The sequence below is a fragment of the Tetrahymena thermophila genome, assembly GCF_000189635.1.
Source record: "Tetrahymena thermophila SB210 genomic scaffold scf_8254047, whole genome shotgun sequence".
In the NCBI taxonomy this organism is placed as follows: Eukaryota; Ciliophora; class Oligohymenophorea; order Hymenostomatida; family Tetrahymenidae; genus Tetrahymena; species Tetrahymena thermophila.
The window spans coordinates 110,610-132,843 of record NW_002476030.1 but is presented as its reverse complement, the minus strand read 5'-3'; the positions used below and the strand labels follow the sequence as shown (position 1 = coordinate 132,843).

At 21.7% G+C, this 22,234-nt stretch overlaps 5 protein-coding genes across 5 annotated transcripts; all 5 read right to left on the bottom strand. All coding sequences in view use genetic code 6, as the record gives it.

Annotated features, from left to right (window-relative positions):
- Nucleotides 1-520: 520 nt before the first annotated feature.
- On the bottom strand, nt 521-3,141 carry TTHERM_00790720 (F-box protein; the record flags this gene model as incomplete). Its single annotated transcript, XM_001026170.3, has 5 exons — nt 521-738; nt 806-910; nt 966-1,261; nt 1,446-2,024; nt 2,693-3,141. 5 exons carry the CDS (start codon nt 3,139-3,141, stop codon nt 521-523), a joined length of 1,647 nt encoding a protein of 548 aa, XP_001026170.3.
- Nucleotides 3,142-5,200: 2,059 nt separating this feature from the next.
- TTHERM_000790691 (transmembrane protein, putative) lies at nt 5,201-7,010 on the bottom strand (the record flags this gene model as incomplete). The annotated part of the gene is made up of 13 exons (XM_012800614.1): nt 6,929-7,010; nt 6,822-6,877; nt 6,678-6,767; nt 6,528-6,617; nt 6,378-6,467; nt 6,232-6,321; nt 6,092-6,181; nt 5,946-6,035; nt 5,798-5,887; nt 5,662-5,751; nt 5,496-5,582; nt 5,349-5,438; nt 5,201-5,291 (listed from the first exon to the last, which is right to left on the bottom strand). Exons 1-13 carry the CDS (start codon nt 6,968-6,970, stop codon nt 5,201-5,203), a joined length of 1,086 nt encoding a protein of 361 aa, XP_012656068.1. The 5' UTR covers nt 6,971-7,010.
- Nucleotides 7,011-8,199: 1,189 nt separating this feature from the next.
- On the bottom strand, nt 8,200-10,368 carry TTHERM_00790690 (hypothetical protein; the record flags this gene model as incomplete). Its single annotated transcript, XM_001026167.2, has 11 exons — nt 8,200-8,277; nt 8,340-8,414; nt 8,471-8,566; nt 8,737-8,898; nt 8,979-9,033; nt 9,106-9,201; nt 9,351-9,481; nt 9,572-9,963; nt 10,037-10,153; nt 10,219-10,256; nt 10,355-10,368. 11 exons carry the CDS (start codon nt 10,366-10,368, stop codon nt 8,200-8,202), a joined length of 1,254 nt encoding a protein of 417 aa, XP_001026167.2.
- A 64-nt stretch (nt 10,369-10,432) lies between these two features.
- TTHERM_00790680 (endo-1,4-beta-xylanase xylA, putative) lies at nt 10,433-18,484 on the bottom strand. Its single transcript, XM_001026166.3, has 12 exons — nt 18,198-18,484; nt 18,017-18,104; nt 17,793-17,943; nt 17,285-17,671; nt 16,982-17,219; nt 15,652-16,673; nt 14,181-15,398; nt 12,497-13,944; nt 12,381-12,446; nt 11,212-12,088; nt 11,029-11,158; nt 10,433-10,958 (listed from the first exon to the last, which is right to left on the bottom strand). The coding sequence occupies exons 1-12, from the start codon at nt 18,296-18,298 to the stop codon at nt 10,559-10,561; spliced, it is 6,126 nt and encodes a 2,041-aa protein (XP_001026166.3). The 5' UTR covers nt 18,299-18,484; the 3' UTR covers nt 10,433-10,558.
- Nucleotides 18,485-19,405: 921 nt separating this feature from the next.
- TTHERM_00790670 (hypothetical protein) lies at nt 19,406-21,164 on the bottom strand (the record flags this gene model as incomplete). The annotated part of the gene is made up of 2 exons (XM_001026165.2): nt 19,807-21,164; nt 19,406-19,715 (listed from the first exon to the last, which is right to left on the bottom strand). The coding sequence occupies exons 1-2, from the start codon at nt 21,102-21,104 to the stop codon at nt 19,406-19,408; spliced, it is 1,608 nt and encodes a 535-aa protein (XP_001026165.2). The 5' UTR covers nt 21,105-21,164.
- Nucleotides 21,165-22,234: the final 1,070 nt, after the last annotated feature.

The following is a 22,234-nucleotide window of genomic DNA, read 5'->3' as shown; positions in this document are numbered from 1 at the left end:
CTTGCATATTTCTGTATAATTAATTGTTTGAAAAAATATTGATTTGTAGTAATTTTAATTTGAGATAGATTTAGATGGAAACAAAGTTAGTTTATAAAATAATTGAGTAGATTAAATAAATATGCATTTTCATAAAGATACAAGTTATATTAATGTTTTAGAAGTTTTTTATAATTTTTCGAGACAGTTTTAATATATTTTATTGGTTAATATTTAAAGTACAAGGTAATAATATTAATTATAAATTTGTATTATTTATAAGTTTATAAATATTTAATTTTGTTAATTATTAAGTTAGTTATAGTCTAAAGTTAGTTAGTTAGTTAGTTGATTAGTTAGTTAATTAGTTAATTTATTTATTTATATTTTTAGAAGGCATTTAAGTTGTGATATGAGTTATTAATTTGAAAATTATTAGTGAATCTGATTAGATCCATTAATTAAATTAAATTTTAAATATTTTAATTTTTATTGATTTTCTTTTTAGTTGGTTGTGTTTTTGCACTCATCAAGGATATTATCAATCCTCGATAATAAAGTAATTAATTTTGTTATTCTTATATGCTTTTAGCATGTTGAATACACTTTATTGAGATCTCCTGATCCCTGATTCTATATTCTTAAAAATCATATTGAGCTTATTTTAAAGTAATTTCATTTAGACTCTTTCAGAGTTGCAATTTGTGGTCACGTTTAAACGTAAGATACCTTCGTTTTTTTCAAGTAGATCATTTATTTCTAAAAATTAATTCAAAATAATAAAGTTTAGAATATTAATTTGTTGTGACTATAAAATGTAATTTACAATTCTCACTAAAAACATTGTTTTCATCTATTGAAAGAAATCTCACTGATTTAGGTATTTTAGTATTCAATATTTTTACTGTCAAAAAATTAAATTCCTTGGATTCTAATATTTTCAAAAACTTTAATTCAATATTCGATTAAAAATATAAATAAATTACTATCTAAATTTAATCTTCTAACTTTCTACAAGCTATTCAACAAAGACTCTAAGCATTGATTGTTTATTTTTGTATTCTTAAGACTTAGAGAAATTAAATTTTTATTGTTTTAAAGCTTGCTAATGTTCTAGAATTTTAAGTTGTGATTGTTGCTCAGATCAAGTCTTTACAAGTTCGATATACTTGAAATACAATCTATACTTTAATCTTCTATTAAAGGGCAGTAAGAAAGTTACAGAATTTTAAGCTTTTTACATCTACTGCTAATGCCTTGTACAATACTATCATCAATTTCACTAGTTAATAAAATATTATTAATCAATCAGTTTGATGTTTATTATATATTAATATTGTTAATTTATTTCCCTAAACAGTTTTATTTGATTTGAACATATTATTTAAATATTTTTTAACATATTTATACAATTTTTGACGAAAATTATTGTTTAAGAATAAATGGAAATTTATATGAATTTTTACTAATTGTTTTGGAGATAAAGTTCCTCTAGTTCACGACAGTTGTGGATATATTGATAGACCTCTTTAGGTAGGTCTAAATTTTTGATACAAAGAATTTTTATGGAATTTCTGCTTTTTTCAAGCATTTTTTTGAGAGTTTTTACACTTACATATTTTAAACGATTTGAATCAGCCTAAATAATGATGGTTTCAAACATTTTGTCTGATTTATCTTGATTGTAGTCTTAAGACAGCTTAAATGAAAATTTAAATATTTCAAAAAGTGAATCAATTTTTTGTTTCTTAAAGAGCTGAGTAATGTATTTTATATGAATAAGTTCAGAGTTATTCTTTAGGTAATTAAAGTGAGTTTTTGTTAGATTATTTATACTGAATTCTTGGAAATATAAATGATAGTTTTTTAAGCATTTTTACGAACTATATTTCCAATTTCTATTCACCTACATAGTGATAAACAAATCCTTCATCTCTAAGAAGCTTAAAATTTTCAGCATTATATTAATTGGGAGAGTCCATTTTGGTTAGTATTCAGCAAATTTATCGATATTTTTTAATGAGTTCAACTAAGAAAATAAAAGTCTAGTTTTAAAAAAATGAATTTAAATTTACTGACTTAATTTGAAACATTTTATCATTTTAAAAATTTTAGAAAATATTTCAACAAATTTTCTGGCTTGAAAGATAAAGAAGAAATTGGATAAAAATATCCAAAAAGAATAAGGCTAAATTATTTGAAATATTATCAATCAATTTTATAATATTTATTTTATTAAATCTTATTTAGTTATTATAATTATTAAATGGAAAAGGTTGTATGCTAAGTATTTTCTATATTTTGATTACTCATTTTTGATTAAATTAGGTTTAAGTTAACTAATTTAAATAGCATAACTTGCAGAGAAATCTTTTAAAGAGTATTTTTAATTGGATATCATCTATTAATTAATTGAGTGGATTTAACTTTGCTGTATTTTATATTTAAAATTATTTAGACCAGCCAATATTTAAGAAGCTTTACTTGATATTATTGACTGATAATAATTGCAATTGATTGATTTAGCTTGTTTATTTTAAATGAGTAAAATATTGTCAATAGATTTGATTTGATTTGACACATTTTGCTTTGCTTTTTATTTATTTTGAATGCAAAAGTAATTAAAATATTTAGTAAATTAAGAAAGAGCTTTTTGCATATTAGATAGATGAATTTATTTATTTATTTTTATAGATTTTATCAAAATTTTTACCTTGAATCTTCAAGTTTGTCTTGCCTTAAGTAAGTGAATACACTGTTTGAGTCTTCATTCAGCTTTTGTTTCTTATTTTTTAATAAATCTAAGATAGACGATTAGGTTTCTTGGCAAATATCTTCATTATTCTAACTAATTAGAGTGTTGGCTTTTGAATGCTTAATTTTTTGAACCGAAAAATAGTTGAGTAGGGAATTTTCTGATTAAATGCTTTCAGGACTTTGCTGAAGTAACTAGGAGTATGTGCGCTTATTAGGATTACTGGAAGTTGAATCATGAAACAAAAGTCTTTAGCTTGAATTTGGAGTGTGAACATGCTAGAGGCTCAAGTTGGAGTCTTAAGAGTGAACATCTTGAGACTCCTAAGACTTTTTGAAAGGAGAAGGAGCACAGCCTTTTTAAGGAGTGCTTTTTTTAAAAAACTGATCAATTTGTCTTTAAACCATATCAAAGTTTAACTGAAGAGCTAGACTAAATAAATAAATAGTAAAACAAGTGAAGGTAGGCAGGTAGGATTAGATTATTGACTACTTCTTTGTTTTAATAAGACTTTTTTGCGCGATTTAGAATCGATATTAACAGATTAATAATAAATTAATTATTGATTTTTACTATATTTTTGAAATAACTATCTATCTATTAATCTATCAATCAACTATGGAATTTATTAATTGTTTATTAAATAAATAATTCCTTTGTGTTTTCTTTAATTTGATTTGTTTGTTTGTTTAGTTATTTGTTATAAAAACCAATGTTTTAATTAATATAATAATTATTTTTGCTTCTATTTTATTTATTGTTTTTACTTATTGATTTTATAATGGATTAATCAGCAACAAACAATTTATTTATTAATTAATGAATTGATGTTTTATCTAATTTTAGATTTAATTATTTAATGACAATTATCAATGGTTTTGTATTGCTTTTTTTAATGCAGCTGCTAATCACACTGAAAATATTTATTTATTGATTGATTTTTTCCTTTTAATTATTTCTAAGTTTTTTTTAGCGCCTCTTTAGCAAAATTCGAAATTCTTAAATTTGATAAAAAACAATATAATTTTTTTTTTCAAATTACTTTACTTTTTGTTAATTTTTGCTGTCTTCATAAAGCAAAACAAACAAAAAAAAATTTATCCTCACTTTTTCCTCAAATTATAAATTTTGAATTGGAAAAGGGGGTCTATCTACATTACTTTTAGTAAAAGCGAAGAATTCCTTACTTTATTATTTAAACGTTCATAATTATCCGAATCTACTTCAGATTCGGATTTTTACGCTTAACTTCTCCATAACAAATATTTTTCACTTCAAAACTAATGCAAACTATTTAAAAGCCAGATTTAATCACACAATTAATTTTTTATTCGCTTTGTTAGAATTTATTATGTAATAACCAAAATAAATTAATTGATTGACCTCCTTTAAACCTCTGAAACCCAAAAAAAACTAATTAATAAAAAAAGCGCCTTTTTAATTATTTTCAACCTAGTCTTGGTGTTGAATTATTATTGGCTGCTAACAATTTTTCATTTTTATTATTTTTGCTATTTTTAATTTTAAAATTTACAAAGAAAAATAAAAAAATTACTCATTTCGCCAACAAGCTATCTCTTAAATGTAAAAGCTAATTTAGTATATAAATTATTCTATTTATATTTTAGGTTCTTCGAAAGCATTTTCTGTTAAAATTTACTTGCAGTAAAGAAAGAAGGAAATTAATAATTAAGATTAAATAAAATAATTAAAATTAAATAGTTTTTTTTTATTATAAAATTTTAATCCTGCCTGTAAAATAATCATTAATAATCACCATAATAAATTATAATATGTGAGAAAAGTTATAAATATAATGCGAATTCGGATTAACTCATAATTAATCTCAATTAAAAACTTTTTTGTAAAGTATTTAAGAACTTTATCAGATAAAAATTTTGTTTGCTTGTTTTTTTACTTTTCCTTAAAAAAATATACAATAAACTAAATTTTTACTAACAAACCCATAAAATCCTAAATACATTTTGTGAGTTATTTTGTTATGCCCCTAAAAAGAAAATTTTATATGAAATAGAAGGGTTATCTTTATATTCATTATAGTAAATATTTTAATGCTATTTTTAAAACTTATTTTTTTCCAACCCCTTCAATATAAAAATTTCTGCATAATGAAAATGAATTTCAATTTAAAAATTAAAATCTATAGGTAATTTTTTTAAAAATAATTGACAAAAGAACCATAAAATTAAGTTTAATTTTTATCTTGTCATTTTTAAAATTTTACTGAAATGATTTTATAAAATAATTTATTTAAAAAATAAATATTAAATATTTAAAATGTTCTATTGGATACTTTTAATTATGATTTCTACTTTTAAGTTAATACTTATAAATTTATTATTTATTTAGAATTCAAAAGCACAAAAAATATGTAATTAGAATAAAACATATTTATTTATAGACATATATAAATATAATAGATTAGCTTATTATTTATTACTTTTATCAAAAATATGTTTACAGATTAACAAGCTTTTTTATCTTTTTCAAGTTTATTATGATTTTGTTTGTTTATTCACTTCCAAATTTGTTAGAACTAGTAATAAATATGTAAATGTTTAAAATTCGATTTAAAAATATTTAAATAATTAACCTCATGTTAAGTGCAAGCGATGTTAAAGTTTCTGACTACTTCAGTTCATATGATAATTACATTGCATTCAACAAAGTGAATTAGTTAGAACTATTAAATTTAAAGAATTATAAATATAATTAACTAAATTAAACTTTTTTATTTAACCTCAAATCAATAATGAAATTGTTTAAGTTTTGGAATTTACTAAATGAGTCTTTCAGTAAAATGTCTTCATTTCCAATCATGTTTTAACTAAAGCAAATACAAAAATAAATAAATAAATATTAGTAAAAAATTTGAATAACATTATAGGTTTCTATTAAATTATTACCCCATATACAATTTAAGAGTAAAAAGGCCTTTACAGTTTGATATTCCTTCAATAAAATTAGAATACCCACTAGTGCTTATCTAATTAAAACTTTTATCAAATATTATTAAAATATATCAGAGTATTTTAATCTTACTAGAAGCCTAAAAATAGACTCGTTAAACTAGCTATAAAACCTAGCTCTATTCCTAATAGAACAATTTGATCATCATTAATTTAATTGCATCTGTTTTTATAAAACATTTAAACATCAAAAATAAATATTTTGATTTAAAACTTTTTACTAAAGATTTAGATTAAGATTTTTCAAGTTTTAGAATTTTCTTAATCCTTCAAATGGATTGATATGCCTTTGAGAAGAAATATTACATTAACTTTATTTATTTTAAAATAATAAAATAAACATTTATTTTAATCTAAATTTTTTAACCTTAATCGTAAACTCAAGTTTGTAAGGTTAACACAGGTTTTAAGTTCAAAGAATAACTAATTTAGATTTTTTGAACCAATATCTATATTTCTTATAAATATTAATACCCAATATTATTTATAATAATTTTTATTTTATACGATAAATCAATTTCCAGAGTTTTAATATTCAAGCATCTTTTTAAGCCAAAAGCTAAGTACTCTACACCCTGATTTGTTATTTGGTTTTAGCTTATTAATGAAAAATATTTTTATAAATATTTTTTATTTATAAAATGATCTAATACTCAATATACAAAATTAGTGATTCCAATTTTTAACATTTTCCTAATGTTTCAGCTAAAGATTTAATTTTCTCATTGTTTAATTTGTTTTACCTTAAATTTAAATTAATTAGTAAAGTTTGAATTAAAATTGAAATATAAAAATTAATTTACTTTAAATCTAAAAGTAAAGATTAGAGGTTAACTATATTTTATAGCTCTAAGCCTAATATAGAGAAACTATTCTATCCGAATTTGTTTTCACTTTAGGTATGAAAAAAAAAAATAACTAGAATTAGATTAAATAAATAAATATGTTTTTACCTCAAAAATAGCTTCAAATCATAAAGATCTATGCTTTCTCTTAGCTTGTTACATAGATCAGACATTATTGCATCATTTATTTTACTTTTACTTTAAACAATCAATTAAAAATTAATATAAAAATAATAAATAAGTTGTACATACTTTAAATATAAAATAAGTAGTTTTATTTCTTGCATATCAATATCTGTCTCTAAATACTTTTTATTTAAGAAAAGGAGAGTTGAGTTAATTTTTATAAATTAATATACTTCTTCTATGCTGTAGAATGTTTTTTTAATATTTTATTTCATTCTTCTTTTTTAACGAAATACAAATACTGAATAAAAATTTTAAATCTATTAATGATTAAATACAAAAATATAAATTAATAGAGGTGATTTTTTTATTTTTTATTTCAGATATTTCTTTTATTAATTAATTTGTTTATATAAGCCAAATTAATTTTATTAAAGTGTAAGCCCTATTAATTTCTTTATTAATTTAGACTTAAATTAATTTAAAAGCATCATAACTAACAAATTATTTTTCAGGATATTTTTTTAAGAATTATAAAATAATTTTTAAATAGATTACACTTAAGAAATGAAAAAAAGTTTAAATAATTAATTATTTTCTCATGGAATATTTATATATAATATATTTTTTATATGATTGGATCTTAGTTTTCCTTTGGATTTCTAACATACATTCATTCGATATTTTAGTAATAATGTAAATGTTAAATTTTATCTTTGAATTTTGAAATAAAATTTTAACAATTTTATTGATAAAAAATGAAATAATTTAAGTTATGATTTGGCCAAATGAAATAAATTGAAAATATAATAACTTTTTTTAATAAATAAATATATAAATGAAAAAAATAAATATTTATCTAAATAAATAAAAATATAAAATATTTACATAATAACTCTAAATAATTAAGTATTTAAATATAAATTGATAGTGATCTTATTAATAAAATATATAATTTCTCTTTATTATAGACTAATTAACTTACTTGCATACTTAGCACTTGTAATGAAATATGTGTGTGTATGTATGCATCTCAGAATTTTACAATAAAATTTAATAATGTAAATAATAAGAAATGAATAAAAATGAATTTTTATTTGGATTAAAGAAAAATATAATAAACACTGGTTTATGGTACATAAAAATATAAAAAACAAAAATAAAATATTTACATAAAAACTATAAACAATTAATTATATATTTAAATATAAATTGATATCTATCACATTAATAAATTTAATATTTTCTCTTCTCCAGATTATAATTTTAATTAACTATCATTAATATCATAACTATTTTAATTACAAATAATTTATTTTATGATAATCAAAAACAAACTCTTACTGTAATATAATTCTTTCTCTTTTCTTACTTACTTATTTACTAAATAAATAAATATATACTTCTTAAATAGAGCATGAAGGTATGAATGAATGAATGAATGAATGAATAACTAATACACTAAATTAATTTTCACTCATAATCAATACATTTCTTTTTTAAATCAAAATATCCTCAAAGTAGAAGCATTTTTTTTATAAGCTAAGTAATTTGGCTGTTTTTCATTCACAGGATAGGAAGGCTATATATATTATTAAATAATTGAAATAATTTATTTTTTTAATTAATTAAATAAATAATTACTAAGTATTAAACTGAGACATGGAATTAGTTATTGTTTTTGTATCCTTCAAACTGTTTTTTACCACGTTCTTCATACTTTTATGAATTAACATTTTTAATAAATATTTAATCAATCCTTTCTCTTAAATTACTATATATCTTATGTTTGGATTAGCTTTTGCAATTTCATCTGACAAAGCAGAAGGCAACAAAAATCTATCTACTTATTTATCCCTTGAAGTCGCACTCTTTATATTAATTAATAAATAAATAAAGTTATTTTTCTATTATTTTAAATAGTTATTTCCTTCCCATGAATAATAAATATTTATTTTTCATTACAAATTAATTAAAATAAATGTAACAATTAGCTATATATGAATATGAAGAATATTGACATATCATTAATAAGTTTTACATTAGGTACTACTCTTTGGATACTGCCTGGTAAATTAATTATCTGTGATGCATCATCTAAGTAATGCTTCATCTGACTGGCATGATTTCCATTATTCATAGAGCGTGTAGTAGGAGTAATTTATTTTAAGATTTCATGGGGATGTTCTTCTTCTCTAGCACACTGGAACAATAAATTAATTTAAATGAAAAAAGAATTCAAAAAATTAAAGAAAAGACAAATTTATTAAAACAATAAATTACACTGATCGGTAGATTAATTTAAGAGGTATGATCATAATACTTGAATTCTGTTTCTCTGCAAATCATTTGAAAATAAATAAATAAATTAGATTCATTATATTTATAGATTATTTATTTATTATATTACTTAATAATTCTTTTGTAGACTCCTTCCATTGTTAATGCTTGCTTTAAATTTGTATTAATGCCTGAAAGAGGGTTTGCAGCAAGTTTTTTCACATCACTAGTTATAGCGAAAATAAAAAATAACATTATAAATTTGATTAAATATAATTAAATATCATCCACTAAATCTTCATGCATTCATTTCTTGATGAATAATCAAATAAAGAAACAAAAATTAATTAAATTTAAAAGTTAATAAAATTTTACTTGGCAGTAACTCTTCTATTTATTTTCGCTAAATCTAAATATTTCTTTACATTATCATAATTTTTTTGTTAGTATTCCTTTTCCATTTTCTCTTAGTAGTGATTTCTCTGTAAGCTGCTGCTCTTTTTTTGCTAAATTAAAAAAAATCAATTTAAATTCTTAAAATAAATTTCATCTTAAAAACCCTAATGAATGATTTCAATCTAAATAATAATTTCTACATTTGAAGGTAGTGATTGATGATAGGTAGATACTTAAGACTATGGTGATCTCAATGATAAGGCACTATTTAATTAACTTGGACTTAATATCTGTGCATTGTTAATCTAATTTTCTTTTTATAATGACAATCTCTAGGGTTGTTAGCTTTAAGATCTTTGTTCAATCCTTTTTTTAGAGTTTTCCTTCTTTGGAGTAGCAGGCAAGACCTTTGCATTTTGATTAATATGCTCATTTTTTGCAGTTTCAATGCTCCATTGAATATATTCTGGTTATTTTTTCTGTGTTAACTATTACTGGTAGCGAGGTGAGTGTATTTATTGATTCCCACCCTTTGCATGAGCTTGGTAATTCATCTTTAAAAGAATTTTTTTTGCTATTTAAGTACTACTAGCTATTAGGTTTATGATAGTTTATAAGTATTTTGTATTAAATTGGATATAAATCAAAAAGCGAAGAGAATATACTAATTAATTAATTAATTTTTGAGCGATAAAAACGAAATTGTTTATTTATTTTCTTGAAGTAATATTTGATAATTAATTAATTATTATAATTCAAATTATTAATAATTTTTATTTTAACTGAAATATATTTCAATTCATAGAAATTTATTTACTTTTGAATTTATTTCTTTTCAAAATCTTACTATATTATTTAATTGTATTTATTATATATTATAATATTCTCAAATATTAAAATATGTTTTTTAATAAATAAATTAAATAAATTTAAAAAAAGATAATAAAAATTAGTATATGAAAATATTTTAATAAAATAAAAACTTAATAAAATACATTGTATTATTAAATAATGATTAAAAATATAATTAAGAAATCCTTAATAAAATAAATATTTATGTAAACAATTAATTTTTTTAATAGAAAGCACAAAAATAAAATATTAAATTATGAATACATGGATTGATGGATATTAGTTGATACAAAAAGAAGGTTAAATATATTTATTATAAAAATTAAAGTACTATCTCAGATTGTGAAGATAAAACAAAGATAGTTACACAAGTATTCTGCAACATCTTTATATTAATCATATGTGGCTATTTTGAATGTTAGTTTAGAATTGTTGACAAGACATATTTTCATCAAAAATTATCCTACCCCATTAATTCTAAAGGAAACTCCATATCTTGAACGAAGAGGTCTTTATCTATTATTTAATTCAATCATGCATTCAAAATACCTTTTGATATCACTAAGATTTTTTATGAACCTTTCATTTATTTCCCTAGGTTCATTATAAATATATGAGGTTTTGAAGTTGAGCCACTTTTATCTGAACTACATTTAATCAATAGGCTAGAAAATCATAAATTTATTTAAAGCTATTGGAATTGCTATTCTTGCTTCTGCATTGCCTTAGTCAATTCTTTACAAATTATTTTTAAAAATAGTTTTGAGTATATATTTTCATTTCTTTATTTAATAAATTAATTTACACAATATTTATATCAACAAGAGGGATTGATTATTTTATATCAAACTCTTAAGCTTCTACTGTATGCTTCTTTTAAGATTTACCTTTTATAGTTACTGGATCTTTAACTTCACAGCCTGGTTTTAGCATTTCTTAATTTTAAAAAATAGGATGAAAATTTATAAACTTAGATAGAAATATTTACTGTAATTAGTGGCGAAGTTGAATGTAAATTGAACAGCGTTCTATGTTTTATTAATAAAGTGGAGGCTCAAAGTGAGATTTTGTCTAGAAACTTTATTTTCCTCAAATTAAGTTATGGAACCTATCTACAAGAAAGTATTTTCATATAGAATTGCTTTTGAATTTAGACAGGAATATTTAAAATTATCTAAATTTTCTCTATCCTTTTAATAAATTGGTAAATCAACTAACTCTTTAAATTAAGTTGTATTATAGAAAATCTTATTTTTCTCCTTTTGCTTTTATCTAATTGTTTTATTTCCTATCATCTAAACCAAAGCATCATCTTGATAAGGTGAAGATTAATAGTTTAATTTAAGTAATTTATCTAAGTTATTTGTAACTTTGTTAGCAAATTCTAGTGAATTAGAGGAATTAACCTTTTCTTCAACTACTTTATAACCTTCTCTCATAGTTCTACTAATTTACACACTGTGGTATTCATTATACCTTTATCTCACAGTATTTAAAATCTTTTTACTCTAAGGATCTAAATCTAATTTGCTGTCAATTTAATCTGAGCCGTTCTTTATAGGAGAAAAATTATTGAGGTAAGACTTCTTGATATATTCAGGATCGATTGCTTCATTTAAAATTTTTGTGTTATCTTCTTTAAGTTTTATTAATTCTTCTTTTAAAATCGAAATTTCTTTCAAGAGTTTTTCATTTTCTTTCTTAACTTCTTTCTCTGAAATTAAAATCTTATCATGGTCTGATAATAAACCTTCCAATTCTTTTCTAAGTTTCTCAACATTGCTGTTTGAACTAAATAAATCCTTTTACAACTCATCGATCCTCTTAGTTAAGATTTACTCATCAATATTTCTTTATTCTATTTGCTTTTATTATCAAATTTAATATTAAATTTTGTTAAAATAAATCAAAATTTCTTTAATTTAATAAAAGAATTCTTTACAGTTTTATATCATTTAAAAATTAAAGCTATAAAGAATTGATTGTTTTCAATTTTGGCTTATTTTTTAATTGAAATCAATTTTATTTTATTCACTTAAATAACAATTTATTTATTTTCTTCATAAAAATTAAAATTGTTTAAAAAGTAAATATTTTAACTAATTTATGTTATCAGAATTAATAAAAATGAATGAAAATAATATTTAAAAAAATTACATTTTATAGAACAATTATCTGCTGATTTAGCTCTTTGATCTCTTTTATAGAGTTTTCTTTTTGTTCCTAAAAATTTTTTTAATGTCAAAATGAAAATGATTAAAAAAATATTTTACTGCACCAACAATTGATTAAAACTATGGATCGAATGTGCTTTTTGATAAAGTTTGTACTGGCTTTGGAACAATCAACTGACTAAGAGGGTCTAAATAATCTTATCTATCAATAATTAAAAGCTAAAAGACATTTAAAGTTTCTAGCTTTTTATCAATTATAGAAGATTTATCAGCATCTGTTTCTATTAGCTTTTTGTTTAATAATTCTTTTTTCTACTCATCCATAAAACCTTTAATTGCTTCTTCTCTGTTTAATTACTAATAAAATTCTTCATTTCTTTTTCTGATTTCAGGAGAAACTTCTAAAATCTTATAGGTTTTCATGCCAATTCTAGCTTTGTCAAATTCATTTGTTGTCTAGACTATTCCATCTCTCACCATTTTGTTAAAAAGTTAATAAGCTGGCAGTATATCACCAACATTGCTAGCCTTACCAGGTTAAGCTAATTCTCTAGGTTATTAAAATTGCTAATACAATTACTATCCCTACTGGTTGAAACCAAAACCTCCCTATTGTTGCTGTTATTATTATGACATATTCATCATTTAGTTTGTATTATTTTAATTATATAATCCGAAAAAATCAAATCCTCCTTCTCCTTAGCCTTATTATTGACTTTGTTAGGTATGTTAGTTAAACTAATTTTATTATTGTTGTTGCTGTTGCTATTAATATGGATTTGGAGCATCTGCCATATCAAACAAGTCTACCTAACCAGGTGGTTTTTGCTTCTATTAATTAGGATCCTCTTAATATTATTTATAATAACCATCTGGCTAGTTCCATTGTGCTTAGTTATTTGATAAATCACTTGGTTAGGCTTAAGGTTAGCTTTAGTTATTAAATGCCCCAAAGTCAAATTGATTGTCATGAACTTAAGTTTACTGCTATGGCTACTATTATGGAGTAGGAGTTGTACCAAAATCGTCAAAAAAGTTTGTATTAGTTGCAGGTACAGCAGCAGCTGCAGCACTTTAATTAGTATGTTAAGACTATTATTTAGAACCAACGTTGTTGAAGAAATCATCTTCGACATGTGGCTATTTCATATCATTAAACCATTGCTTTTATTCTACTTCTGGATGAGCAGCTTACTGCTAATAGGTATTTTAATTATTATCATCGAAAAAATCAAATTGATTATTTTATTACACATTATTTTAAGGTTATTATTACACAACCTATTAAGATGGATTCACAAAATCATTTCCAAATAAATCATGTTAATTTTAGTTAGATTAGCTTTGATGCTATGATTATTAATGCTCAAAACCTACTGGATCATGAAAATCCATCTTTTACTAACTAGCGTTTGTATTTGTTTATCCACCGTTATAATTAAAGTCATAATGTTAATCAAAATTATTTTATCCCCAATCATTATTGTTACTTTAGTGAATTGAATTATTCAAATTCTTGCTATTGTTTCCTTGTTAACTTGTATTATCTAATTTATAAGAATAAAATTTATATTAATCATTTTAAATCAACAACCTAATCTATTTTATTAAGGGTGTTTGATTAATTAAAAAAATTATTTAATTTTGAGTTTTAAATATAAATTGCTTTATTCATTAAATGCTCTTCTTCATAAAATCAAACAAAAAAAAACTTGCTTTTTTACTTAATCTAAATTATTATGAAATAAATAATTTTAAAGATTTAAAAATAATAAAAATTAACCTTAAAAGAAATCTGTTTGAGGAATTTAAGAGTTGCTAGGCTATTTTTATTAAGGTGCAGGCTCATTAAAAAAGTCAAAGCCATGATTGTCGTTCCAACCTGGATTCTAGTTAACATTTTAGTTATTTTAAGAATTACTCTATATACTGTCTTTTCTTCTGCCTTAATTACTCATTGTGTCTGCCCCAGTTCCTGCTACTTATGCACCTGCATTCCAATTGTAATCACTTTATTGACTTGGTTGTCTACGTTGACTGCCTTAATCTTAACCAAACAGATCTTCAGTTTTCATAGGTGCATTATTGGCTGCATTCATAGAGGTGTTTACTGCATTTTTATTTATATCTAAATAAGATGCGTTTTGAGGTTCATGTTAATGAGGAGGAGGAGAAATGTCATAATTTTCATTTGGATCATAAACATTTTTTTCAACAGGTTTTAAATCAAAGTCTTTGTTTTGGTAATCATTATCTGGGATTATAGGATTGTTGTAAAAATTTTATTCTTATTTCCATTTTAGATATGCACTATTATTTTTATTCAAAACCATATCATATTGAGAGTCTGTTAGACCAGCATTATAAACACTATCTTTTACACTTTAGCTATCCTTTTTTTAGTCATCAAGTTACTATTATCCTCCTGCTTAACTAAAAGTTTAGCTTTACTTTCTGCTATAATTATGCTAATTGAAATCTGTTTAACTAGGTCTTCTACTATTTTGAGTATTATTAATTTAACCAGCAGATGGATTATATTCATTTTAATTGTAATTATACCCATAATGATCATAATCATTGTAAACATTATTGTGTCCTTAGTTGTAGCTTTAATTCACATCATTAAAATTTTAACTATTTTTGTGAGTGTCACCTCCATAGTTATTATTATGATCACCCCATTAATTTTGTTGATTATGATCGTTCCATCCATAAGCTCCATAGTCATTATTATTGTATCCCTAGCTTTACTATGTATGAACCGGTTATTATTGGTTATAATCATTATGATCGTATCCTACTTTATGTTAATCGTTTGACATAGATTAATTTTACACATCTGTTTAGGATAAATGTTGTATTTATTGAGTAGTTTCAACTTAACCTTCATTATGCACTTCAGACTATCTATGGCTGATTTCATGATTTTCTATTTAATTGCTTTAATTTCCATTATAATTGTTATAATCTCCTCCCCAATACATATCGTGATTTTGTGCTTATTTATTAAAATTATTATTTAAATAAATAAATATAATTTTTAATTAAGATAATTTTAAATATTATAAATTCTTAAAAATTAACACTCATCAACCCTTTTATTTATTTTTGATTATAATTTGAATATTTTCCAAAAAAAATTTTGATGTTAATATAAATGGGTGATAATTAAAAAGAACTTACAGCACATTTATTTAATAAAGCTAATTTATATTAAAACTATAAATTAACTTAAATTATATTCATTTTACTTGAAAACGCATTTTAATTGGGATCGCCTTGATTTTTTTATGATTTCTAAGACTAAGTATCATGGTTATCTTGTTCTCCAGTGTTACTAACTTAATTTTTGCCAGGTTAAGATTAGAAAAAATCAGCATTTCCTTCATGGTGTGCTGCTTGATTTTATTATTCAAATTGATTATTAAACCCGAAATTATTTTATTCTAAACCGTAAGGCTAATTTTAAGAATGATGATCATTAAAAGGGTTGTTTTTGTTTTAATCATAACTTGTATTTTAATTAGATTTATCTTCAAAAACACTCGCTTTTCTTGATAAATTATCAGTATGGTTAGGTTCTATGCCAGAAAATGCTTGATTAATTGTATTTTATTTTTATTCTTCAAACCCAAAATGTTAAGCTGAATATTATTAATTAGCTCCTTAATTTTAAGAGTGATCATCAAATCCAAATTAACCCATATTTGCATTTTATTACATTTAATTAGCTTAGGTATCAAATCCAAAATGACTAGGATCTAAAGCTGCTTATTATTTTTGAACATTATGATCATCATCGTGTTGTTATTAGTTTTAAAATTAGTTTGTTGGTTACTCTCCAAAACCAAAGCCAAAGCCACTCATGTCTTAATTTCCTTTATTCTGAGTAGTAGGTTAGCCAAATCCAGCACCAAATTAGTCAAAAGTATTATTTGATTATGGAGGAAGATCTGTTCCTTAAAATCCACCAAATTCACTAAATACATCTTTTTAACCATCAAATCCTTACTTTTATTGTTAATTCTATTAATTGAATGAAGGAGCTGCTGCGTTAAAATTATCAAATGCGTATTAATTAGCACCAGCAAAATCTTAATTCTACTAAAAAGATGTTTATCCCTATCCAAAGTTATTAAAATCATTAAAATTCGATTTACTCGCTGATTTTGGTTGTTGATCAAATTAAAATTATTAAAACTGTTATTGTTATTATTGCTGAAGAGGAGGAGCTTGTTGCATTATCTAGCTTCCAGTGCTATCAGCATTATTTCTAATTTTAAATAAAATATATAATTAGAATAAATCTAAAGTAGATAAAAACGTTAAGAGAAGCTATTTCTCAGTTAGAACTTAGAAAAATAATGAGTATTTATTAGAATATCATAATACTTCATCAAAAAGTTTTAACTTTCACTTTCGTTTTTAAATAACTCAAATAAAAATATTTTTAATAATAATAATAAACGACGATTGAAATTTGTTTGCAAACAACAATAAATTATATTATCCTTTTATAATTGAAAAATTTAAAACTGAAATAAAATTGAATATCTTAATATTAAAAATATAATAAATTACTGTAAATAAATTGAAATCTGTGAAGTTATATTTGAAATAATTTGAGGAAATATCTTTGGATTTTCAGCAGTTTTTTGATACTGCTTAATAATAGTTTCTAGTAAATCTTTGACCTCAAACATTTTTTTTTGTAAGTTTTCAGTTTCTTAAGTTTAAGGCATCTATAATACTTACAAAATTAATGGCTCTGAAATTTTACTTAGTTATTTTTGCAAAGGTCCTATGCACTGTTCAAGAGCTATTTATTTAATTTATAATATTTTTTAAATATGTTGATAATTATTTGTTAATTATGCTTTTTACTTTAAAAATCTAAATACTATGGATCAGCATTATCTATAACTCTTAAATTCTAATCTATATTTGAAAGGAATTTAGACAACTTTTTTACTTATTCTTGAGTTTATGGATCTAATTATTGCTGTTGGTTTTGTTAACTTCTTTAATTATTATTTTGTTAAGGAGTTTGCATGTTACTATAAGAAGCTTAGCCAGAAGAATTGCCTGAAGGATTTATTCCTAATTCTTAAAGTTCCATTTAATAGTTAATCATTTCCTTAGGAAATATAACACCCTCTTTAGTAAGAGAATTATAATTTTTCTAAAATTCAGGAATATTTGCAAAAATTAAACTCCACGCTTTAATACTTTCTAAAAGGAGGAAGAAAAAATCGTTTGAAGCATCTTTGTCTTTTTTAGTTAAATAAAAAAAATAATTTTTGTTACAAATTTATTCAAATTTTAGTTAATTTATTTGCTATTATTAGAAATTATTATTATTGATTGATTGATTGATTGATTGATTAGTTACCTTAACCAGCTCCAAAAACGTTTTAACCTCTTTTAGGATCATTAGATCCTTTGTTGTGTTTAGCTATTTCTGTTAAGGTAGGCAATAACTTTTTAGCTGTATATTCAGCCAGCTTGTTTGCTTTTTTGTTAACGATGCATGATTTTAATAGCTAGTTAATAAAATAAATTGTAATTAACAGATAAATTATATGTCAATATGTTGATAGCTATTTTTGAAATTACCTATAGAGAATAATATTTTTATACAGCTTTAATCTTTTAATCTTTTATTGTTTACTATACATTATCGACTAAAACCTTAACTACGACACTAATTATTTAATTAATTTAAAAAACGTTAAAATTCATTTATGTTTAGTTAGCATTTTTAGAATTATTATGATCTATCTAAATAAATAAATACTCTTGTTCTACATTATCCAAAAAGGGATAAAAGTTTAGCCAAAGATCATTTTCATTTTGAATGCACTTATTAAAAGTCTAAGTAAGCTACTACTAATTCATTTCTCAAGCTACCTATTGATTTATAAGCTTAATTAGGTATCTTTTTTATAAAATTGTCTCTATATTTAGTTAGATATATTTTGAATATTAATGCTGAGTATTTATTTAATCTTTTGGAAGGTTGATTATATCAATAAATAAGATTAAATTAATTGATTAATATTTATTTATTTATTATTTTTGTGAGTGTCAATCAATATTTTATTTCAATTAATCAAAAAATAAATTAAAAATTAAATTTTTCAGTTTATTATTTTTTATTATGTATGAATATTTGAGCCAGTTTATTTGATAAATTGTTGTAAAAACTAAATACAAATCTCAATTCAATTAATAAAAATTAGTTAATTAATAATTAAATGAAAATATTTCAATAAAATCTATTGACTCAACTCCTCCCTCATTCAAAATATTTATTTTAACTTGAAAAGATTTAAAAAAATAAATAGATAGCTTAATTATTTTAATTCAAAAATTAATTAAAAATTTTAATTAAAAAGTTTTGTAAATAAATAATTTAAAAATTTTACTTAAAATTAATTAAATTTATTTGCTCCTACATTTTACAAACAAATTAAACATAGAATATACAAAGTAAAAAGAATTATATCATAAAGTTAGTTAAAAATATAATTAAGAACTATTAAGAATAAAATTTAAATTAATTATGCATAAATATATAAATGAAAAGAGTAATTTTAATTTTCAGTAATAAACAGATTTTGATTATTAATTAATATATTTAGTTAAAATAATCTTGTAGTATTCATATCAATTTTAAAAATAGCATTTCTATTAACTTATTTTTTGTTTACATTTAGAAATAATTAGTGAATATCAGCAGACAATCAATTAATAACTAATAAATAAGGCAAATATTTAAAAAAATCTTTAAGCTTATAAAGGTTTTTTTATTATTTATTTTTAGAATAAGTGTATTAAAATAAACATTTTAGATTCTTAATTCAGATTTAAAAATTTTAATTATTTTAATAATTTATTAAAATTGTTTTTGTAGATAGATGATTACGATTATAATTTGTTTGAATTATTTATTTTAATTAAAATCAAAATATTTATTTATTTTTTTCTTTTTTATATCTTAGCTCATGGTTTGTATTCTGAGTATAATTATTGAAAAAGTTATTTAAATTTATTTTTATATTTAATTTTAAGTAAATCAGTTTATTATTTGGAATTCTTGGAGTGGTAAGCTAAATAAATTTAATCATATAAACTTTGATGATCTTCATAAAATTATTCAAAAGATTTAAATTTATTAATTCTGAAAATTTTAAGAAATTAGCTACCATTCTGTAATTTTTGTTTGAATTTATCAATAAATTATTTATTTTTCAACATTTTTTTGCAATAATCGTTCTTATGAATGAATTACCAATTTTCATTTTTCTAAGCACTAATTTTTATTAATTAAATAAATAAATTATTGCATGATATTTAAATAAAAAATATAAAAATAAAAAAAAGAAAAGCAAAAAATATTTTACTTTTCATTTTCTTCAGTTTATTGTTCCTGCTTCAAAACAATTCCTTTGCAATTTTCATTTGGTTAATTTATTATTTCGTCTTTTTGTTTTTCTTAAATGGAAAAAGGGGTCTTATTTGAATAGCAAGATTGGGGAATTAAATTTTCAGTATGCTCAGCTTACTTATTTTCTTTTTCTTAATTTAGATGAGTCTCAGCTGTGTCTTTTGATTATGTGATATTGTGACTGCTTTCATCTTTCACAAAAATTTATTTATCTAAATAATTATAATTCTTTATTGATTATTCCATATCGTTATTGCTGTATGACTTTTATTCGCATTAATTTTATTCTACTTCTTCTTCATCTTAATCTTATAGCATCTAAATATCCTCTTCACGACTACTCATTTTTTTTTTATGAGGCTAAATCTCTTCTTACTCAAGTGATTATTTTCTCTCGATTTATTTTTCCATTTTACGCTACTAGAAAAATTTACTGTCCATTTTTTAAACAGAAATAGGTTTAGATTTTTGAATAATATAGTTACCTTTTTTAAACAATTCAAATAAATTTCTATCTAGTTTTGGATTGTAATTATCCATAAATAGGCGGGTAAACGTAATCATTAATTATTATAAATCTTGGAATTAAATAAGATATTATCCATTATATTTAATATAATTAATTCCTGGCTAACTCAGATGCTTTAATCTCAAAAAATTTTCTCCTCTTGGTTCAATATATTTATCATCCACAATTAAAAGCTTCTACTTTATCTAACCCAAAATTTTGTTAAACTAAATTTGACTTTCTAAATCAACTTTTAAATAAATTAATTTTTCAAAATTTTAGCAAAATTTGTAAGCTTATGTCCACTCACAATTATCATCATCATTTAAATCGTCTAAACTTTCTATTTACTCTTCAGAAAATCCCAATTAAATATCTTTATTTTCGTACATACTTTCTTTGTTTTAATTATTCAAGTCTTTTTGGTTTTCATGTTTTTTGGTTAGATTCGTATATTTTTAAAGTAAAGCTTTTGGGATATTATCAGGTATCATCTCGGTCATAGGATAGCTTATTACAGCCATATCCTCAACTTTCCCTAAAAAATTATTATATCTTTTATAGTATTTAACAACCTAAAAGGGTTTACTAAAATCCCTATCAACCTACTACTATTCATCAGCTTCATTAAAATCACTTATTAATAATCCAAATCCACATCCTTACTTCAAAATATTCATTTCAATAAAATCCTCTTCATTTTTTTCATGTAGCAAATTTTAACTTTCTACTCTTATATCTTCCATATAGAAAAAATTTGTTTCTAGTTTATCTTTTTTTTTTTGTATATTTTTTAATTAGAAATATATTAATTATTTATTATATTTTTTTCTCAACTTAAATTATTTATTTCATTAATTTCTTCCATCAAATAAATCAGATTTAAAAGGCTATTAATTTGTATAATCAATCAATCAGTATTATTCATTCATTCAATCAATCTATCTATCTATTTTTTAGAAAACTATTGAATCAACTCCCCACCCAACCTATGTTTACTTACTTACCTCTTTTTCGTATAAAAAAATTTAAAACTTAATTTTTTGATTTCCTAGTAATTTTTATTTTGAATTTAATCATTTTTATTTACTTGTCATATTACAAATAGTACTCAAGTTTTTATATTTATTATGTTAAGTCTTAGATTATTTTGTAATCAGTTTAGGATTAAAATAAATTAATAATATAAAATAATTAGAAATTTTATTTATTTTTTTTTTGTTTTTTTTTATAAAATAATTTATTTTATAATATTTTAAAAATTTAAATCCAGGTATTTTTTTCTAAAATTTTAAATAATAATAAATCGGCTGGCAATTTTAATTTAATTTATAGGATAAAAATCTGAAATTCTTTTTAATTTTAAAACCACCTCTTTAAGATGTTAAAATATTTAAAAAAGCATATGAATCTTTTATAAAATAAATTTAAATAACAAAAAAAACTAATAATTTCTTTTGGTTTAAAAATAGAAAAATATATTATTTATTTTTTTACTTTATGTCAAAAGTAATAAAAATTAATAAACATGGAGTAAATTATTGTTTCAAAAAATTATTTTTGTATCTCAATTAAAATGTTTAAGGTTTTTTATGTTTAAATTTATTTTTTAATATTGTTCAAGTAAGTTTAAATAAATACTATTAATAGTTATAATAAGATTTACATCAATAAAATTATTTTTAATAATACTTTTTATATTTTAAAATTAACATGTCAGTCATTAATAAATTTTAAATAAAATTAACTACTATAATATAAATCTTATTTATAAATAATTATATTTATTTATTTTGTGTTTTAATAAAAAATATTTTTTATCTAAATAATATTAATTTAATTATCTCTTTGATATATTTTAATTGTCTTATGAAAA